Source organism: Rhinopithecus roxellana, chromosome 6 (assembly GCF_007565055.1).
Source record: "Rhinopithecus roxellana isolate Shanxi Qingling chromosome 6, ASM756505v1, whole genome shotgun sequence".
NCBI classification, from domain to species: domain Eukaryota; kingdom Metazoa; phylum Chordata; class Mammalia; order Primates; family Cercopithecidae; genus Rhinopithecus; species Rhinopithecus roxellana.
The window spans coordinates 531,823-552,283 of NC_044554.1; the positions used below are offsets into that span (position 1 = coordinate 531,823).

Genomic DNA, 20,461 nt, shown 5'->3' on the forward strand with positions numbered 1-20,461 from the left:
GTCTCTCCTGCCTGCCTTATCCTTGGGTCATCAGCCCAGGGTCACTGGGAACTCTCTCACAATCACCTAGGCATCTTTGAGATATTTGAGGATGTCCAGAGCAGAATTGTGTCAGGTTGACAAGAGTGGTTAATTCTGCTTCTGTCTCAGTGTAAGAGAAATGAGTCATCCTGTGTTTGCTCCTCCCCTCATACAAGAGATGTCTTTGGTTGGTATCCAGTAGAGAGTTTCCCAGTTTCCTGGTAGTTGGGTAAAAAACAAGGAGGAGGTCTGGAGACTCAAGCAGATAAACTAATTGCTACCATTTTATATGGTCATTAGAAAAATAGATAAAGCAGTCATGGTCCCTACCATCTAGGAACAGTTGGTCTAGACTAGCAACTGAATACATGGTTGAATTAAGTGAATAGATGTGTGGCAAAACATGTGGGCTTTATTTGGGCCACTTTCTTTATATTGTTGTGACTTCTGAGGTCATCATTTGAATGAATGTTTATGGACCCAAGAGTTTTAAATATTTTTATTTCTTTTACTTTGCTAAGAATGCTTATTTATCTTAAAATTACCCTAGAAAACCGTAGGAAATTTGTTTAAATGGCTAATTAGTATATTTATACAGTTGATGGGGTGAGCAGAGTAATATATAGGGTTTACTCCCAGCTCCAGTTCTGTTCAGATTCACCCTTTTTGGAGGCCTTTTTTAGGTCTGGCCCCACCCTGGAGTCTTGCCTCACAGAACTGATAAGAAGAGATCAGAGTTTTGGCTGGTGCCTTTCTAGAGTGGGTGCTAACAATTTCCGAATTCCACAAGGAGATAAATGGGGAAAAAAAGTATGCATTTTAGAGTCCTATTTTTTAAAATTTTTTATTAAAACCAGTGCTTGCAGAGACATTCCATTTAGCAACATGTTTTCTATTCCTGCGGATCCAGTAGTTTCCCACAAGTCACAAAACAGTAAATATAAACACAATGAAAATTTCTCTAAACCACATTAAACTGTTCTTATCTGTAGCCCTCTCATCTGTCTATATTTAAAATACTTTTTTTATTCTATACTTTTTTTATTTTTTTATTTTTTGAGACGGAGTCTCACTCTGTTGCCACACTGGAGTGCAGTGGAGCGATCTCAGCGCACTGCAACCTCTGCCTCCCGGGTTCAAGCAATTCTCCTGCCTCAGCCTCCCGAGTAGCTGGGATTACAGGCATGCGCCACCACACCCTGCTAATTTTGTATTTTTAGTAGAGATGGGGTTTCTCCATGTTGATCAGGCTGGTCTTGAACTCCCAACTTCTGGTGATCTGCCTCTGCCTCCTAAAGTGCTGGGATTACAGGTGTGAGCCACCATGCTCGGCCTAATTTTTATATTTTCAGTAGAGACGGAGGTTCACCATATTGGCCAGGATGGTCTCGATTTCTTGACCTCGTGATTTGCCCACCTTGCCCTCCCAAAGTGCTGGGATTACAGGCATGAACCACCATACCCGGCTATCCTATACATTTAAAAAAAAATTCAGTGACAGCTCGTGGCCACTTGGTAAGTGTGTGTCTGTTTGTGTTTTTCAGGAACCATTGACATTTAAAGATGTGGCCATAGAATTCTCTCTGGAGGAGTGGCAATGCCTGGATACTGAACAGCGGGATTTATATAGAAATGTGTTGTTGGAGAACTACAGAAACCTGGTCTTTTTGGGTGAGGATAACTTCAATACACAATTCCTAAAATACCCTTAAAGTTTTATTTCTCTATTTTTGTAGACTGTTTTCTGATAATTTATGCTTTGCATAAATGAGTTTCAGATCTCTGTTTTCAAGAAAATCTTTGAGATTTATGTAGAAAATAATTCCTTCAAGATGTTTCATTTTGACCTGAGCTTTTCACATTAGTGAGCTAATCTGTGTTTTTCACTCTAGATTAGTGATAATTCCAGAAATTTAGTGGCATGCAATATTGTTGCCCATGCCTTAAAATCTAATTTCCGACACCAATTTTTGATTCAATAGTACCAGATAGTAAAATTTAAAACCTACACATTTAAAATATTTTCTAAATATTTAGAAATTTATGTTATAAATTAGTATTTATTCTATTACATCGTTTTTACTGAGCACCTTACTGGGTTGGTAATTGGAGAATATGATTAAGATTCATGTTATTTATTTTTAATAAAACAGGTATTGCTGTCTCTAAGCCATATCTGATCACCTGTCTGGAGCAAAAAAAAGAGCCCTGGAATATAAAAAGACATGAGATGGTAGCCAGACCCCCAGGTAGGTGAGAGTGAAAGTGAATACAACAGATGACAAAGATGAAAGGTCAAAGGTCAAATAAAAACCAGTCCTTAAAATGTGATTTGGGTAGCTGTATTCCAAAGGAAATACTTTCTGGAAACCCTGAGTTTTTTTTTTTTTTTCTTTTGCTCTTACATAGGGGCATCTTCTATCTTATGCTTTTAAATTCTCTAAGGATTCTGCTTTCCCTTCAGTGATCTTCCTTCAAGTTCACAGTGAGAGCCAAAGTTCTTTTCATGGCATATAAGAGACTGCACAATCTGACTCTTTTGTTTTGGGGGACACATATATCTGCATAATTTTGAAAACCTCTATGTTAAACTGTTTTTAAAGTTATTTTTTGCATCATATCTGAAATGTGTGAGTAGTGGTTTCTGTTCCATTGGGTTTTTAAAAATTTATTCATTTTTCTGCACATTCCATTCTGTTTTTATTACTATAGTCTTGAAATATAGTTTGAAATCGTAAACTATGATGTTCTTCTGCTTTTTTTCTTTTTTTCACAAAATTGCTTTGGCTCTTCAAAGCTTATTGTAGTTTCATGTAAATTTTAGAATTGTATTTTTCATTACTGTAAAAATAATGCCACTGGACTTTCAATAGGGAGTTTATTGAATCTATAGATCACTTTGGAAAACATGGTACTTTGTCAGTATTTACTGCTTCAATCCATATTCATAAAATATTTTAAAATTTATTTGTGTCTTTAATTTCTTTCATTGTAAATTTTTTTTACCTCCTTGGTTTAATTTGTTCTCAAGAATATATTATTTAAATGCTATTGTAAATAAGATTGTTTTCTTCCTCTGTTTTATCAGATAGTTTGTTTTGAGTGGATGGAACCATAATTTATACTTGTATGTTAATTTTATGTTTTGGTAATTTACTAAGTATATTTATCAGTTTTGATGGGTTTTAATGTATACTGTTTATGGTTTTGTATATGTAAGATTATATGATCTGCAGACAGCAACTTTTTACTTGTCTTCAATTTCAATGTTGTTTTATTTTATTTTATTTTTATTTATTTATTTTTGAGACAGAGTCTTGCTCTGTCACCCAGGCTGGAGTGCAGTGGCGCTATCTCGGCTTACTGCAAACTCCGCTTCCTGGATTCACACCATTCTCTTGCCTCAGCCTCCCGAGTAGCTGGGACTACAGGCACCCGCTACCACGCCCAGCTAATTTTTTTTTTTTTGTATTTTTAGTAAAGACGGGGTTTCACCATGTTAGCCAGGATGGTCTCGATCTCCTGACCTCATGATCTGCCCGTCTTGGCCTCCCAAAGTGCTGGGATTACAGGCGTGAGCCACCGTGCCTGGCTGCTTTTTTTTTTTTTTTTTTTTTTTTAACTAATTCTTTTGCCACATACTTTCAGTGCTATGATAAAAGCATTGACAATGGGCACAATATAGTTTTGCACTGGTGTCTGTGAATTTGAAAGAGCAAAACCCTCTTTATAAACTAATTTTAGGAGGTAAAGATCTTCTTTTGTTGAGCCCCCAAGTGATGGGATGTCCTCTGGGTTTGTAGTGGAGAGGGGTTGTAGCTTAGTCACAAGGATGCTGGGTCTGCATTAGGGTCCACCTTTATTAGCTTGTTACTAGAAGCTTGGGTGGTTTTAATTCCCATTTTAGTTTTGGATAGGCTGAATGTCCTTCAGGACATTTGCTCTGTAGGGCAGATATTAGGGCATGTTTTTGCAGTTGGGTCTGCATATGGTGGGCCTCATATCAGGATGTGGATGAGTATGGCTTTCACTGAATACCAGCGAGGATTTTTCCAGGTCACTGTGCGGGTTTTTGGTTTGTTTTTTGAGATGGAGTTTTGCTTTTGTTGCCCAGGCTGCAGTGGCATGATCTCGGCTTACTGCTACTTCCGCCTCCCAGGTTCAAGCGATTCTCGTGCTTCAGTCTCCCAAGTAGCTGGGATTACAGGCCCCTGCCACCATGCCTGGGTAATTTTGTATTTGTAGTAGAGACGGAGTTTTACCATGTTGGTCTGGCTGGTCTCGAACTCCTGACCTTAGGTGATCCACCCGTCTCTGCCTCCCAAAGTGCTGGAATTATAGGCGTGAGCCACCACGCCCAGCCACTGTGTGGGTTTTTATGTCTACAGGCAGAACTGACCGTGAACTGTGGATCAGGGAGCTGGAACTGAGTCATTGAACTGTTTCAGGGACCACAGTAAAGGCCAAGGTCTGCAGGCCTGCCTGCATGGCTACAAATGGGTGTTCTCCTCCAGGCCTCTGGAAAGACAAGACCTCTCGCAGACTGTGACTAGGAGAAATTTGAGGTGATGACAGAGTAAGCTCAGAATTCTTAGTCGGACCAAGTTGGGAGGGCCATTTCCTGGTCTGTAGCCAAGTACAGGGGTCTTGTAGTTTGCCTCCTGAATGAGGGCCCGCCTTCTGAAAAGGAACACTTCTCAATCTTTGGCTCTAGCAGTTTCATAACTCCCTCCCTGCATCTCGGAGCTCTCTTAAAGGCACTTATTTTTTATTTATTTATTTATTTTCTATTTTTTTGTTCTTTTTTTTGTTTGTTTGTTTGCTTTAAGGCACTTATTTTTTAGATGGGTTCTTGCTTTATAACCGAGGCTGGTCTTTAAATTCTGGTCTGAAGCAATTCTTCAACCTGAATATACCATGTAGCTGTCATCACAGGTGTGATACATGATGCCTGGTTCTCTCATAAACACATTTTTTTTTTTGGTCAGAGATAGCTGATAAATGTTTTTGCTGTTGGGGTATAAGAAAATAGGGCACCTTTTATTTTTCCATCTTACTGATGTTACTCTCTGTATATATTTTTGTTTTTTATTTCCTACTTTAAATTTGTCTGTAACTTTAGATTCAGACATTTAGGGCAATATACTAGAATTTACAAGTTATGCCTAAAGTAAATTAGATAATTAGTAGGCATTCCATATTTACTAAAATAGTTACTTACAAATTTGAGCTGTTGGTATAAACAAATTATAGGATTTTCACCCACTTTCTTCAGCCTATATCTAAGTAATAACATAATTTATTCTCAAATACTTCTTTTATATATTAGAGACTCTAACCATATTCTGTGCGTGCACACACACACATACTTACACATATAAATATATATTACATACACAAATATATACATACACATACTTATTTTCTCTTTAGCAGTGTAAGGGTATTCTTTGCTTCTAAAGTCAGGTTAGAGAAGTTTTGTTTTGTGTAAGAATAGCATATATTTTAAATATCAGAAATATCTCCACTTCTTTTTACATGCTCATTTATTAAAATTTTCTCATTAGCATTTTCTATTTATGATTATACTACATTTTCTCTGAACTTTTACTGCCACACAACATGTGCCATTGATTCAAAATACCTGTCTTCCATGAGTACACAGTTAAATATTGCAGTTATCTAGACAAATTCTTTCTTAATGGTACATCAATGTTGCAAAAAAGATTTCATGAATAAACATTTCTCTTATTGTTTTGTAGTTCCATATTAGTGTGGTTTTTCAGTGTAGGTTTTTTAACATCAGATTATTGGTGTTTTGTTTTACTTACGTAATTTTAGACAATTTGCAATTCTGTTTGTACACTTTTAAGTCAATGTGGGGTTTAAAAAATAAATTAGCCATATGTCTATTACAATCAGATTATATATGTGTGTGTTTTATCTATAAATATGACCCAAATTTTGGTTATGGCTTATCTTGTTTATATTCTTTCTTAGCTGATTTTAAATGGTGGTTTTGTCTAAGTAGTCATGGAAATCATCTTTTTTCACTGTGTGTTTAATGATGAATTTATATTTCCTTTGTGTGAGAGAAACACTTTTGTGATTTGAGGCAATTTTTGAAAAGATTTATAATCCTATATTTTTTCAGTTTTTCTTAAAATATTGTTGTAAAAACCCATTATATAAAATATACAGTTTTAAATCTATTGAAGTGTCATTGTTTTGAGACAGGATCTTACTCTGTCACCCACGCTAGAGTGCAGTGGCATGGCTGGCTTACTGCAGCCTCAGCTTCCTGGGCTCAAGTGATTCTTCCACCTCAGTTTCCTGAGTAGCTGGGACTACAGACATACTATGGGACCACCATGTCTGGATAATATTTTGATTATTTGTTGGAACAGGGCCTCACTAAGTTGTCCATGCTGGTCTCAAACTTCTGGCCCAGTAATCCTCCCACCTTGGTCTCATGAGCCCCTGCAGTTCACTGATATTTTTAAATTTCATAAGACTTGGTATGACTCCTAACAGAATACACCAGATACAAATAAGAATATTGTACATTCTGGGCCGGATGTGGTGGCTCAGGCCTGTAATCCCAGCACTTTGGGAGGCCGAGGCAGGCGGATCATGAGGTCAGGAGATCGAGACCATCCTGGCTAACATGGTGAAACCCCGTCTCTACTAAAAATGCCAAAATTAGCCAGGCATCGTGGTGGGCGCCTGTAGTCCCAGCTACTCGGGAGGCTGAGGCAGGAGAATGGAGTGAACCCGGGAGGTGGAGCTTGCAGTGAGCCAAGATCGCGCCACTGCACTCCAGCATGGGCGACAGACTGAGACTCTGTCTCAAAAAAAAAAAAAAAATTGTACATTCTCTTGCTTTTGACTGAAAACTTTTGTATATGTCTGTTAAGCTTAGTTGGTCTGTAATATGGTTTGCATGTCCATGTTCTGCAAACCTCATGCTGCAATGTACTCTTCAATGTTGGATATAAAACCTAGTGGGAAGTGTTTTGGCTATGGGGCCAAATTCCTCATGAATGGCTTGGCATCATCCTCTTGGTAATCAAAAAGTTTATACTCTTAATTCAAATGAGAGCTGGTTAATTAAAAGAAACTAGCTCCTTCACCTCATACTTCCTCTGTCTATGACCATATGATATGTTCAGTTACTCTTTGCCTTCCACCATGATCGTAAGCTTCCTGAGATCCTCACCAGAAGGAGATGCTGTCATGCACTTCTTGTACAGGTGCCGTCTGTCAAACTAAGCCAAATAAACCTTTTTTTTTTTTGAGACTGAGTCTTCCTCTGTTGCCCAGGCTGGAGTGAAATGGTGTGATCCCAGCTCACTGCAACCTCCACCTCCTGGGTTCAAGTGATTCTCCTGCCTCAGCCTCTGGAGTAGCTGGGATTATAGGTGCCTACTACCACGCCTGGCTAATTTTTGTATTTTTATTAGAGACAGGGTTCTGTCATGTTGGCCAGGCTGGTCTTGAACTCCTGACCTCAGGTGATCCACCCGCCTTTGCCTCCCAAAGTGTTGGGATTACAGGCGTGAGCCACCACACCTGGCCATTTTTTCCTTTATAAATTATCCTCTCTCAGGTATTCTTCTATATGTAAAAAAATTAATAAGTCTATAATGTTTTCTAAGTTTGCTGTTTTCTTATTGATCTTTTATCTGAACTATTTATTATTGAAAATGGGGTCTTGATGTCTACAATTATTATGTTGCTATGTATTTCTTGCTTCACTTTTGTAAATATTTTCTTTATATATTTTGAAGCCCTACTGTTATATATACATATACATATAGATAAATATAATAGTTACATGTTCCTGGTGGAATAGCTCATTATACTATTATATAATATCAATCTTTGTCTCATGCTAGTCTTCACTTAAAGCATATTATGTCTAATATAATTATGACTACCTCACCCAATTGTGGTTACTATTAGTATAGAATAAAGATATTTTCCCCATTCTGATATTTTCAACCTATTTGACTCAATGCTAATATGAGTTTCGTTTTTATTTCTTTTTGAGATGCAGTCTTGCTCTGTCACCCAGGCTGGCTCACTGCAACCTCTGCCTTCCAGGTTTGGGTGATCTCCTGCCTCAGTCTCCTGAGTAGTGCCACCATGCTTGGCTAATTTTTGTATTTTTTTTTTTTTTTCTAGTAGAGACAGGGTTTTACCATGTTAGCCAGGCTAGTCTTTGCCTCCCAAAGTGCTGGGATTACAAGTGTTAGCCACTATGCCAGGCCTAAAATTAGTCTCTTATAGGCAGCATATTGTATGCTTTTTTCTTAAGGCATTCAGGCATTTTCTTTTTTTCTTTTTTTTTTTTTCAAATGTATTTACTTATTCACTTATATTTAAGATGGGGTTTCACTCTGTCAATCAGGTTGGCTCGTAATTTTGTAATCACAACTCACTGCAGCCTCAACCTCCCAAACTCAGATAATCCTCTTATTTCAGCTTCTCAAGTAGCTCTACTACAAGTGACTACCATCACACTCAGCTAGTTTTTTTGTATTTTTTGTAGAGACAGGGTTTTGTTATGTTGCCTGTGTTGGTCTTGCAATCCTAGAATCAAGTGTTCAGCCCACCTTGGACTCCTAAAATACTGGGATTACATTTCTTTTTATTAAGTTGTTTAGTTAATTTATATTTAAAATGATTGTTTAAATAAATGAAGTTATTTATTTAAATAAATTGTTTAAATAAATGAAGAATAAATAAAATCAGTTTTATTGTTATTGTTTTATGTGTTTCCTTTAGATATGTTTTTTCTTGTTTTCTTCAATTTAAATTTTAATTGTGTAGTGACATGCTTTATTTTTAAAATTTTTTTCACACATTCTATAAATATTATTTTCATAATGGTCATGAAAAATGGAGATTACATAAAACATCTTAAAACAATTTTTTTTTTTTTTTTTTTGAGATGGAATCTCGCTCTGTCATACAGGCTGGAGTGCAGTGGCGTGATCTTGGCTCACTGCAACCTCTGCTTCCCAGGTTCAAGTGATTCTCCTGCCTCAGCCTCCCAAGTAGCTGGGATTACAGGCTCGCTGTAATTTTTGTACTTTTAGTAGAGACGGGGTTTCACCATCTTGGCCAGGTTAGTCTTGAACTCCTGACCTCATGATCCACCTACCTCAGCCTCCCGAAGTGCTGGGTTTACAAGCATGAGCCACTGCACCCGGCCAATATTTTTAATCTCATAACAACTTCAATTAAATACAAAAACGATACCTCTGTATTTTTCAGTTGTTATTACAAATTATTTTATATTGCGTATTTATTAACAGATTAATATTTCATTTTTCATGTGCTTTTTTTTTTGTTGAGACAAAGTTTCGCTCTTGTTCAGGCTGAAGTGCAATGGCATGATCTCAGCTCACCACAACCTCCGCCTCCCGGGTTCAAGCGATTCTCCTGCCTCAGCCTCCTGAGTAGCTGGGATTACAGGCACGTGCCACCACATCCAGCTAATTTTGTATTTTTAGTAGAGACGGGGTTTCTCCATGTTGGTCAGGCTGGTCTCGAACTCTCCTGACCTCAGGTTATTCGCCTGCCTCAGCCTCCCAAAGTGCTGGGATTATAGGTGTGAGCCACCGCACCCAGCCGACCTCTTATTTCGGAAAGGCTTTATTTGTATTTTTTCTTTGAAGTAAAATAATTTTGAATCAAGTCTTACTGGTTAAAATTTTTTATTACATCAAAATTTGGGAAGTTCTCCGCCTTTTATGTCTTCAGGTAACCTTTCTATTACTTTTTTTCCTATATTCTTCTTCCAATATTTCTTTCTTGAATATATTGACATACTTGATGGCGTTTGATAAGTTTTACATTCCATGTTGTAATTTTGTTTTGCAATTTAATATTTTTGTGTTATATATTTTAGGATATGCCACCTCACACCAGTTAATTGTATTTTGATGTTTTAGTTTATATTTTAATTGTGTATGACAATATTTAACTCTGCAGTTTAAGACAGTGTGGAGCAAAATCAACTATAAATTAGCCATATTCATTGTCTACTGCCAATATAATTATGTCTTTGTAAATATTATCCCTGTTTTTTTAATGACTTGTATTTTTCTGATACAGGTTTGTTGTGAATGGTTGTTTAACTTTGTCTAGGTGAGCAGTCATAAAAGTTCTCCTAATTTCAGCATTTAGTTATATTTGAATCCATATTTTTGTGTGGGAGGAAACGTTTGGATTGAAAGATAATTTGAAAACTGTCATAACTCTATCTTTTTTAGGTATGATTATTTATTTTTACTTGTCAAAAACACATAACAAAATTTATAATCAAGTATTTTTAAATATTCAATTTAGTCATCTTAATTATATTGACAGTGCTATACAACATATCCCTAGAATGTTTTTATCTTGCACAACTAAATCTCAATACGTATTAAACAACTACCAGTTTTTCCCATTTTTGTCACACTTCACAAACACCACTCTGTTTTCTGATTCTAAGAGTGTAACTGCTTTATATATCATACAATCTCCATCTTTTTGTGGCTGGCCCATTTCATTTTACATAATGTCTTCTAGCTTTGTCTCTATAGTTAGAATATTTCCTGCTTTTTCAATCCTGGGTATTTCAAATTATATCTACTGAGTGGTTTGGTGACAGAAATTTGCATTGTTTTTACTTATGTGCTTTCAGTGACAATCCTACAATAATTATTGGTATGCAAATAGCTCTTCATATGATCATATATGTGTAAGTTTATATATGTACTGCATTCTACTTTATTAGTCAACCTTTTTTAAAACCTTTATGCTCCTACCAAATTGTTTTAATTCTGTAGCTTTGTAATGTGTTTTGAATTCAAGAACTGTAATGCCTTTAACATTGCTTTTTTTTCCTTTTTTTGGGGGGAAAGATTCTTGGGTACTTTATTGTCTCTTGAGATTTTATATACTTTAAATGCAATGAGAAATTTTAAAAAACATTACATTAAATTAGTAGATTACTTTGAGCAGTATGGATATCTTCACAATATTAATTATTTCAACCCTTGAACAAGAGCATACTCAAAAGTGTGTGGTTTAATGTCTATGTATTTGTAAAAGTTTTCAGTATTTTTTTTTTTTTTTTTTTTTTTTTTGAGACAGAGTCTCACTCTGTCACCCAGGCTGGAGTGCAGTGGTGCGATCTTGGCTCACTGCATCCTCCACCTCCCAGGTTCAAGTGATTCTCCTGCCTCAGCCTCCCGAGTAGCTGGGACTACAGGCGCCCGCCACCATGCCCAGCTATTTTTTTTTTTTTTTTTTTGTATTTTTAGTAGAGGCGGGGTTTCACCGTGTTAGCCAGGATGGTCTCAATCTTCTGACCTCGTGATCCTCCCGCCTTGGCCTCCCTTATAGTCATGAGCTACTGCACCCAGCCAGTTTTTCAGTTTTTTTCTATTATTGTTTTATATTCTCATTTCATTTTTGTCATAGAAAGTAATCCATAAAAATTCAGTTTTATAAAATTTGTTAAGACTTCTTATTTGGCCTACCAGGTGGTCTGTCAAGGAGAATGTTGTATAAGCTATTGAAAAGTGTGTACATCCTAATGTTCTTGAGAAGTATTCTCTATATTTCTGTTAAATATATCTGTTTTTTACTGCCTGAGTCCTCTCTTCCCTTATATTCTGTCTTTATTTTTATTACAGAAAGTGGGGTATTGAAATATCCTACTATAATTATGTTGCTCTCTATGTGTTTCTTTTATTCTGTTAATATTTGCTTTATGTGTTTGAAACCATAATGTGAGATACACACACACACAACACACACTCGTATATACAAATTTGTCATAGGTTCCTGGTAAATGAATCTATTATTGTTTAATGTTTCTCTTTGGAGTTTTGACTTAAAGTACATTTTATAAAATATGACAGTTTTTTACTTAAGATGTAGCTTGTGTAATTTTTTGGACATCTTTTCTCATTTTGTTAATATTTGTGTAGAATATATACATCCATCATGCCACTTTCAGTCTTGTTTTATAATTAGGTCTCAGCTGACTCTTGTAGAAAGTCAAGTTGGATCTTGGTTTTCAAAAATTTTTAATTCCATTATTGAATGTATGTCTTTATTTATTTATTTGGGAAATGGAGTTTTGCTCTTGTTGCCCAGGCTAAAGTGCTGTGGTATGATCTTGGCTCACTGCAACTTCTGCCTCTGAGGTTCAAGCAATTCTCCTGTCTTAGCCTTCTGAGTAGCTGGGATTACAGGCACCTGCCACCATGCCCAGCTAAGTTTTGTATTTTCAATTGAATGGGGTTTTACCATATTGGCCAGGCTGGTCTTGAACTCCTGACTTCAGTTGATCCACCTGCCTCAGCCTCCCAAAGTGCTGGGATTAAAGGTATGAGCCACCATGCCTGGCCAAAAGTTTGTCTCTTGATTTAATATATAGATATTTAAATAAAGTTAATTATGTGTATATTTAAATAATCTTCTGAAACAAAGACTTGCTAACGTTATTGTGTAATTTGATTCTTGTATCTTTGTCCCTTATTTTCTCTCTTTTTTCTTCCTTTGTGTCTTTTGATTTTTGTATTTATATGCTTTTATTTCTTTCTTACTTGGTTTTGTGTATCTACACAGATATATTCTTTGTGGTTCCTTGGGGATTACAGAAAACCTCTACAAGATAAAACAGTATATTATAATCTAGTAAAAAATCAACTTTATTTGCATACGAAAATTCTTATTCATTACATCTGCCCTCAACTTCGTCATTGATGTTGTTAATTATATCTTTATATGTTGTATATTCATTAGCAGGTGTTTATAATAATTTCTGTGCTTTTTATCTTTCACATTTTAGAGAATAATTAAAAATGCTTTATGCATCATTATGATAATGCTGTGAAATTCTGTTTTTGTGTATGTGCATATCTTTCCCAGAAAGTTATTTATTTATTTTTTTTAGATGGAGTCTTACTCTGTCACCAGGCTAGAGTGCAGTGGTATGATCTTGGCCCACTGCAACCTCTGTTTCCCGGGTTCAAGTGATTCTTCTGCTTCAGCCTCCTGAGTAGCTGGGATTACAGGCATGCACCATCACACCCAACTAATTTTTGTATTTTTAGTAGAGACAGGATTTCACCATGTTTGCCAGGATGGTCTCGATCTCTTGGCCTTGTGATCTGCCCTCCTCAGCCTCCCAAAGTGCTGGGATTACAGCATGAGCCACCGTACCTGGCCAAAAGTCATGTATTTTCATGATTATGTGCCATTTTCTTGTATCATGTTATTTTCAGTGGAAGGAACTCCTTTCAGCATCTTCAATATGTAGGGCATAGGCAGCACCAAAATACATTTTCAGAATTTTGTTATTTATTTATTTATTTTGAGATGGAGTTTCACTCTTGTTGCCCATGCTAGAGTGTAGTGGTGTGACCTAGGCTCACTGCAACCTCCACCTCCTGGGTTCAAGCGATTCTTCTGTCTCTTACTTCCCAAGTAACTGGGATTACAGGAGTGCACCACCATGTCTCACTAATTATTTTTTATATTTTTAGTGCAGATGGGGTTTCACCATGTTGATCAGGCTGATCTCGAACTCCTGACCACAAGTGATCCACTCACCTTGGTCTCCCAATGTGCTGGGATTACAGACATGAGTCATCACACCCAGCCGAATTTTGTTATTTTGGAAGGTGTTTTTCTTTTATTTGACAGGACAGTTGTTGGTATTCTCACTTGACAGCTATTGTTTTCAGCACTTTGACTGTATCACACTTCCCTTCTGGCCTGATTCACTGGCTATCTTATAAGACTATTATTATAAATGACATATCACTTTCATCTTGCAGTTCCCAAGATTCTCTTGTCTGTGACTTTTGAAATTTTGCTTATATATGTTTTATATATGTCTTTGTGTGTATTCTAGTTTGTTTGTTGTCTTTATTTTTACATTAATTTTTCTTTGATATTTTTGGGGTTTTTTTGTATTTTTACCTCCACAACTTCTGTTTTTTGCTATTTTTAATATTTTTGTTGGTATTCTCATTTTTCTGATTTTCAATAGTTTATATTCCTATTCACTCATGGAATATTATTCAATTTATTTTAAATTTTAAAAATTAATCTGTATATTTTTAGTTTTTAATGGTTGCTTTCTGAAAATTGTACAATTTTTGTGGGGCTGTATTGCCCTAATATTTTTTATACATTGTAATCTTTAATTGAAATTTGTAAATTAAAAACAAGTTGTCTGTCACAATCTTTATAATGTAGCTTTGTCCTGGCATAGTCAGAAACCATTTGTCTCGAGTAGTGATTCTGAGAGTCTTTCAGACATGTTCTTAGGATGTGTCTTGTCTGAAATTTTCTAGCTTTTTTTTTTTTCAGTTAAAAGAGTTTGTTCATGTTTCTTCTTGATAGTCAGTAATCACTTGCTACAACTGTTACCTGTCTGTAGTACTGCAGTCTCTTCACTGCTGTAACATTTACCTTTGATCTCAGCAGACTCAAAATGTCATTCCAAAGTATACTACCATTTCTTTCAGCCCTCTATGTCATGGGAGACAGAAACCAATGTCTGCGAAGGCATGTAGAAGCCAGAAATGAAGATGTATATGTTTGTTATTATTTTTCTTTTCTTTAAAAAAGAAAAACTAGGAGTAGGCAATTTACTTCTAAAGGCAATGTGTTATATTGGGGAACAGAAAGAACTTTGTTGGTAAATAAAACAGACTTGTCTCTTCTCTGTGGCTCTTTGCATTGTGCTCACCTGGGGCACTGCACACACCAAACTCATTTATACATTTTCCACAAATGTATTTTGGTCATTATGTTTTTGTTACATTTATGTGTCTATGAAGAAATTAGAGCCTGTGGTATTTTGCTATGCAATCTTGCTTATGTAGTTTGTACAATTTTATAGATTAGATTTGTAAAGTACATTTATATGAATCTAGCAAGTGGAGTAATTTCTTATTTTGATTTCTTTCAGTAATGTCTTTTCATTTTGCCCAAGACCTTTGGCCAGAGCAGAACATAAAAGATTCTTTCCAAAAAGTGACACTGAGAAGATATGGAAGATGTGAATATGAGAATTTACAGTTAAGAAAAGGCTTTAAACATGTGGATGAGTGTACGGGGCACAAAGGAGGTCGTAATACAGTTAAACAATATTTGACAGCTACACCAAGCAAAATATTCCAATGTAATAAATATGTGAAAGTCTTTGATAAATTTTCAAATTCAAATAGATGTAAGAGAAGACATACAGGAAACAAACACTTCAAATGTAAAGAATGTGGCAAATTATTTTACATTCTTTCACAACTAACTCAGCATAGAAGAATTCATACTAGAGTGAATTCCTACAAATGTGAAGAATGTGGAAAAGCCTTTAACTGGTTCTCAGCTCTTACTAAACATAAGAGAATTCATACTGGAGAAAAACCCTACAAATGTGAAGAATGTGGCAAAGTCTTTAACCAGTCCTCACAACTTACTAGGCATAAGATAATTCATACTGAAGAGAAATCCAACAAATATGAAGAATGTGGCAAGGCCTTTAAACAGGCCTCACACCTTAGTATACATAAAATAATTAATACTGGAGAAAAACCTTACAAATATGAAGAATGTGACAAAGTCTTTAGCCAGTCCTCACACCTAACCACACAAAAGATACTTCACACTGGCGAGAACCTCTATAAATGTGAAGAATGTGGAAAAGCTTTTAACCTATTCTCAAATCTTACTAACCATAAGAGAATACAAGCTAGGGAGAAACCCTTCAAATGTAAAGAATGTGGCAGAGGGTTTAACATATCTTCAAACCTTAATAAACAGGAGAAAATTCATACTGGAGAGAAACCCGACAAATGTGAAGAATGTGACAAAGCTTTTAACCAATCCTTAAAACTTACTGCACGTAAGAAAATTCTAATGGAAGAGAAACCCTACAAATGTGAAGAATGTGGCAAAGTCTTTAACCAGTTCTCAACTCTTACTAGACATAAGATAATTCATACTGGAGAGAAACCCTACAAATGTAAAGAATGTGGCAAAGCTTTTAACCAATCTTCAAACCTTACTGAACATAAGAAAATTCATACTGCAGAGAAATCCTATAAATGTGAAGAATGTGGCAAAGCTTTTAGCCAACACTCAAACCTAATTAACCATAGGAAAATTTATACTGGAGAGAAACCACACAAATGTGAAGAATGTGGAAAAGCTTTTAATCGATCCTCAACCCTTACTAGACATAAGAAAATTCATACTGGAGAGAAACCCTACAAATGTGAAGAATGTGGCAGAGCTTTTAGCCAGTCTTCAAACCTTACTGAACATAAGAAAATTCATAGTGGAGAGAAACCCTACAAATGTGAAGAATGTGGCAAAGCTTTTAACCGATTCTCAACCCTTACTAAACATAAGAGAATTCATACTGGAGAAAAACCCTATAAATGTGAAGAATGTGGAAAAGCCTTTAATCAGTCCTATCAACTTACTAGACATAAGATAATTCATACTAAAGAGAAACTCAACAAATGTGAAGAATTTGGCAAGTCCTTTAAACAGTCCTCACACCTTACTATGCATAAAATTATTCATACTGGAGAGAAACCCTACAAATGTGAAGAACATGGCAAAGTTTTTAACCAGTCCTCACACCTTACTACACAAAAGATAATTCATACTGGAGAGAACCTCTACAAATTTGAAGAACATGGAAAAGCTTTAAACCTATTCTCAAACATTACTAACCATAAGATAATTTATACTGGAGAGAAACCCCACAAATGTGAAGAATGTGGAAAAGCTTATAACCGATTCTCAAACCTAACTATACATAAGAGAATTCATACGGGAGAGAAACCTTACCAATGTGCAGAATGTGGCAAAGCCTTTAACTGCTCCTCAACCCTTAATAGACATAAGATAATTCATACTGGAGAGAAACCTTACAAATGTAAAGAATGTGGCAAAGCTTTTAACCTATCCTCAACCCTTACTGCACATAAGAAAATTCATACTGGAGAGAAACCCTATAAATGTGAAGAATGTGGCAAAGCTTTTAACCAATCCTCAAACCTTACTACACATAAGAAAATTCATACTTCAGAGAAACCCTACAAATGTGAAGAATGTGGCAAATCCTTTAACCAGTTCTCATCTCTTAATATACATAAGATAATTCATACTGGAGAGAAATCCTACAAATGTGGAGATGATGGCAAAGCTTTCAACCTATCCTCAAATCTTACTACACATAAGAAAATTCATACTGGAGAGAAGCCCTACAAATGTGAAGAATGTGGCAAAACTTAATTGATCCTAAAAACTTACTACACATAAGAAAATTCATACTGGAGAGAATCTCCACAAATGTGAAGAATATGTTAAAGCCTTTAACAAGTCTTCAACCTTTTCTACACACAGAAGATATTTTATACTGGTTAGAAACCCTACAAATGTAAAGAATGTGGAAAAGCTTTTAACCTTCAAACCTTACTGAACGTGAGAAAATTTGTACTGGGGAGAATGCTACAAATGTGTAAAATGTGGCAAAGCGTTTAACTGGTCCTCAACTTTTACTAAACATAAGGTAATTCATACTGGAGAGAAGCCATACAAATGAGAAGAATGTGACAATGCCTTTAATCAGTCCTCACACCTTTCTACACTTAAGACAGTTTATACTGGAGAGGCATTCTATAATTGGGAAGAATGTGGCGAAGCTTTTAACCAATCCTCATACCTTACCATACAGAAATTCCTACTGGAGAGAAAGCCTACAATTGTGAAGAATGTTGCAAAGCTTTTAACCTTCCGTAACCCTTGCTGCAGATAAGAAAATTCATACTGGAAAGAAACCCTACAAATGTGAAGTCTGTGGCAAAGCTTTTAACTGATTCTCAACTCTTAACTACATGTAAGAGTATTTATACTGGAGAGAAATCCTACAAATGTAAAAAATGTGGCAATACCTTAACTGGTCCTCACACCTTGCTACACATAAGACAATTTATACTTTGAGAGAAACCCTGCAAATGTGAATAATGTGGCAACACTTTTAACCAATCCTCAAACCTCACTAAACATAATACTGAAAACTTTACAAACCTGAATGATGTGACAATAATTTTGACAACACCTCAAATTTCCTAACATAAATCATACTGGTGAAAAACGCTAGAAATGTGAAAAATGTCACAAAGCCTTTAAATGGTTGTCACACTTGATTGTAGATAAGATAATCCATACTGAAGAAAACTCCCAGCAGTGTGAAGAACGGGGTAACACTTTTAATAAATGCTCAACCCTTATTGCACAGGAAAGCATTTATGCTTCTGAAAGATTGTACAAATACAAGGAATGTGGAAAAGCCATTATTATCTGCTCACATTTTACTCAACATTAGAGAGTTAGTACTTAATAAAAACATTATAAATGCAATTTTTGTCAAGAGATCTTTCAGAAAATATAAGCCTTTAAAGTGAAGAAGAGGAGCCAGCTGTGCTGGCTCACATCTGTAATGCCAGCACTTTGGGAGGCCGTGGTGGGTGGATCACAAGAGGGCAGGAGTTTGAGACCAGCCTGGCCAGCATAGCAAAACCCCATCTCCATTAAAAATTTTACAAAAATTAGCTGCGTATGGTGGCAAGCCCCTGTAATCCCAGCCACTTGGGAGGCTGAAGCAGAATTGCTTCAGCAAACCTGGGAGGCAAAGGTTGCAGTGAGCTGAAGTCACACCACTACACTCCAGCCAAGGCAAGAAGAGCAAAAACTTCGTCTCAAAAACAAAACCAAAAAAAAAAAAAAAAAAAAAAAAAGAAAAGAGTATTCATTTTGAGGACAAACGTTACAAATACGAGAGGGTTTTAGTACCTTTACTTGTGTCACAGATATTGTTGTACCCATTTTGTACTAGAGGAAAATCCTGAAGCAGTTGCTCAAACTTTATTCACCAGAAAATTTACATTGGAGAAAAACACTGTAAATGTAATGCATTTGGAAAAACGTTTTTAAAAATACTACAGCTTAGAAAATACCAGAGGCCTCATACTAAAATATATTTTTGCAAGTGCAGTAAATATAAAAATAATCCAAAATTAAGTCTATGTAAATATCAGAGAATTCATAGTAGAAATATCTAAGGTATTGACACTTCAGACACTGCACTAAATCAGAATGAGTATAGAAAATAATTTAAAGCTAAAGTTGGTAGATAAATTGTATATAACTTTAAAAGAAGTAGATTTTTTTTGTAGATTTATTACTACATTCAAATTATATTTTTTCTTGAAAAATTAGTTTTTGAAAAGCAAATGATGTAATTCAACTCTCAGATTACTTCATGCTCTTCATTCCTATTCACACATGAAAGCATGTGATTAATTTTTCATGCATCAAAGATATGAGAAATCATTTCTGTTAGGTGGATATTATTTATGACACTTTCTATGAAAGAATAAGGATATTAAAATGTAAGATGCATGATGAAAACCTGAGTGAAGAGGCTTTTTGTGTTTAACGTATAATATTGAGTGATCCATGAAGTAGGTGTTCAGAGCAATATTCTTCTGCATTATGGTAAAAAAAATTTAATCTTAAAGCTAATTAGTAATACATCATTTTACTAACCACTTATGTGATAAAATTGTGTGTTAAAAATTTTTGGATTATGTGTGAACTTAATTTTTGAATTAAACTTTTTTTTTTAACATGTTAAAACTATTGTGCATTCAATGAAGTGTTTTCATGCCACTGACTTTACCTGTCCCGCATTACTCAAGGGTTTACGTAAAAGAGGGTAACAATATACTACTTGATAACATAATGGGTTAACATCTCTAGTAATTATTTTTGCTAATGGCTTTAAACTACTAATAAAGAATATTGTTCCCATAGTTTAGATTTTTATTGTTTTAAAAATGTAAACTTATTTCTCTTAATTTTTGTGGATACATACTGTATGTATATCTTTATGCCATGTATGGCCTATTTTGATACAGACATATAATTTTATGTATTAATCACTTCAGGGCAAAAGATGTATCCATTAACTCCAGCATTTCTCCTTTGTATTACAAACCAATTCCACACTTTCAGATACTTTAGAATGTACAATTGTTACTGACTACAGAGTCATTTTTATGGTTGTAATAAAAATTACATACAAGTATAAATAAATCATGAGGAAATTCTGAGTTCTTAATAAACATTTTAAAATGTTATATTTCTTTGAACATGTGACCTCTCTGCCTGCAAACATACAGAATTTTAGTTTTGATTTACATACACTTAACTGTACACACATATTACTCTAAAACCTTCAGTATAAGAAAATTATGGAGCAAATTAGTGTGTTTGTGTATTAGCTTGTACCTATTTTCAGAAGAAAAGAGCAATATTGGAACAAAACTAATAATTTTTTTTT

The 20,461-nt window shown here is 35.3% G+C and overlaps 1 protein-coding gene across 2 annotated transcripts in view; it reads left to right on the top strand.

Moving 5' to 3' along the window:
- Nucleotides 1-20,258, top strand: part of LOC104679359 (zinc finger protein 107) — a 42,279-nt gene extending 22,021 nt beyond the window's left edge. For both annotated transcript variants that reach the window (XM_030932628.1, XM_010384909.2), the window contains 3 exons: nucleotides 1,566-1,692; nucleotides 2,175-2,270; nucleotides 15,014-20,258. In XM_030932628.1, the coding sequence (XP_030788488.1) occupies nucleotides 1,566-1,692; nucleotides 2,175-2,270; nucleotides 15,014-17,349 (2,559 nt within the window). In that variant the 3' untranslated portion in view covers nucleotides 17,350-20,258. The remainder of the gene's footprint in view (nucleotides 1-1,565; nucleotides 1,693-2,174; nucleotides 2,271-15,013) is intronic.
- The last annotated feature ends 203 nt before the right edge of the window (nucleotides 20,259-20,461 follow it).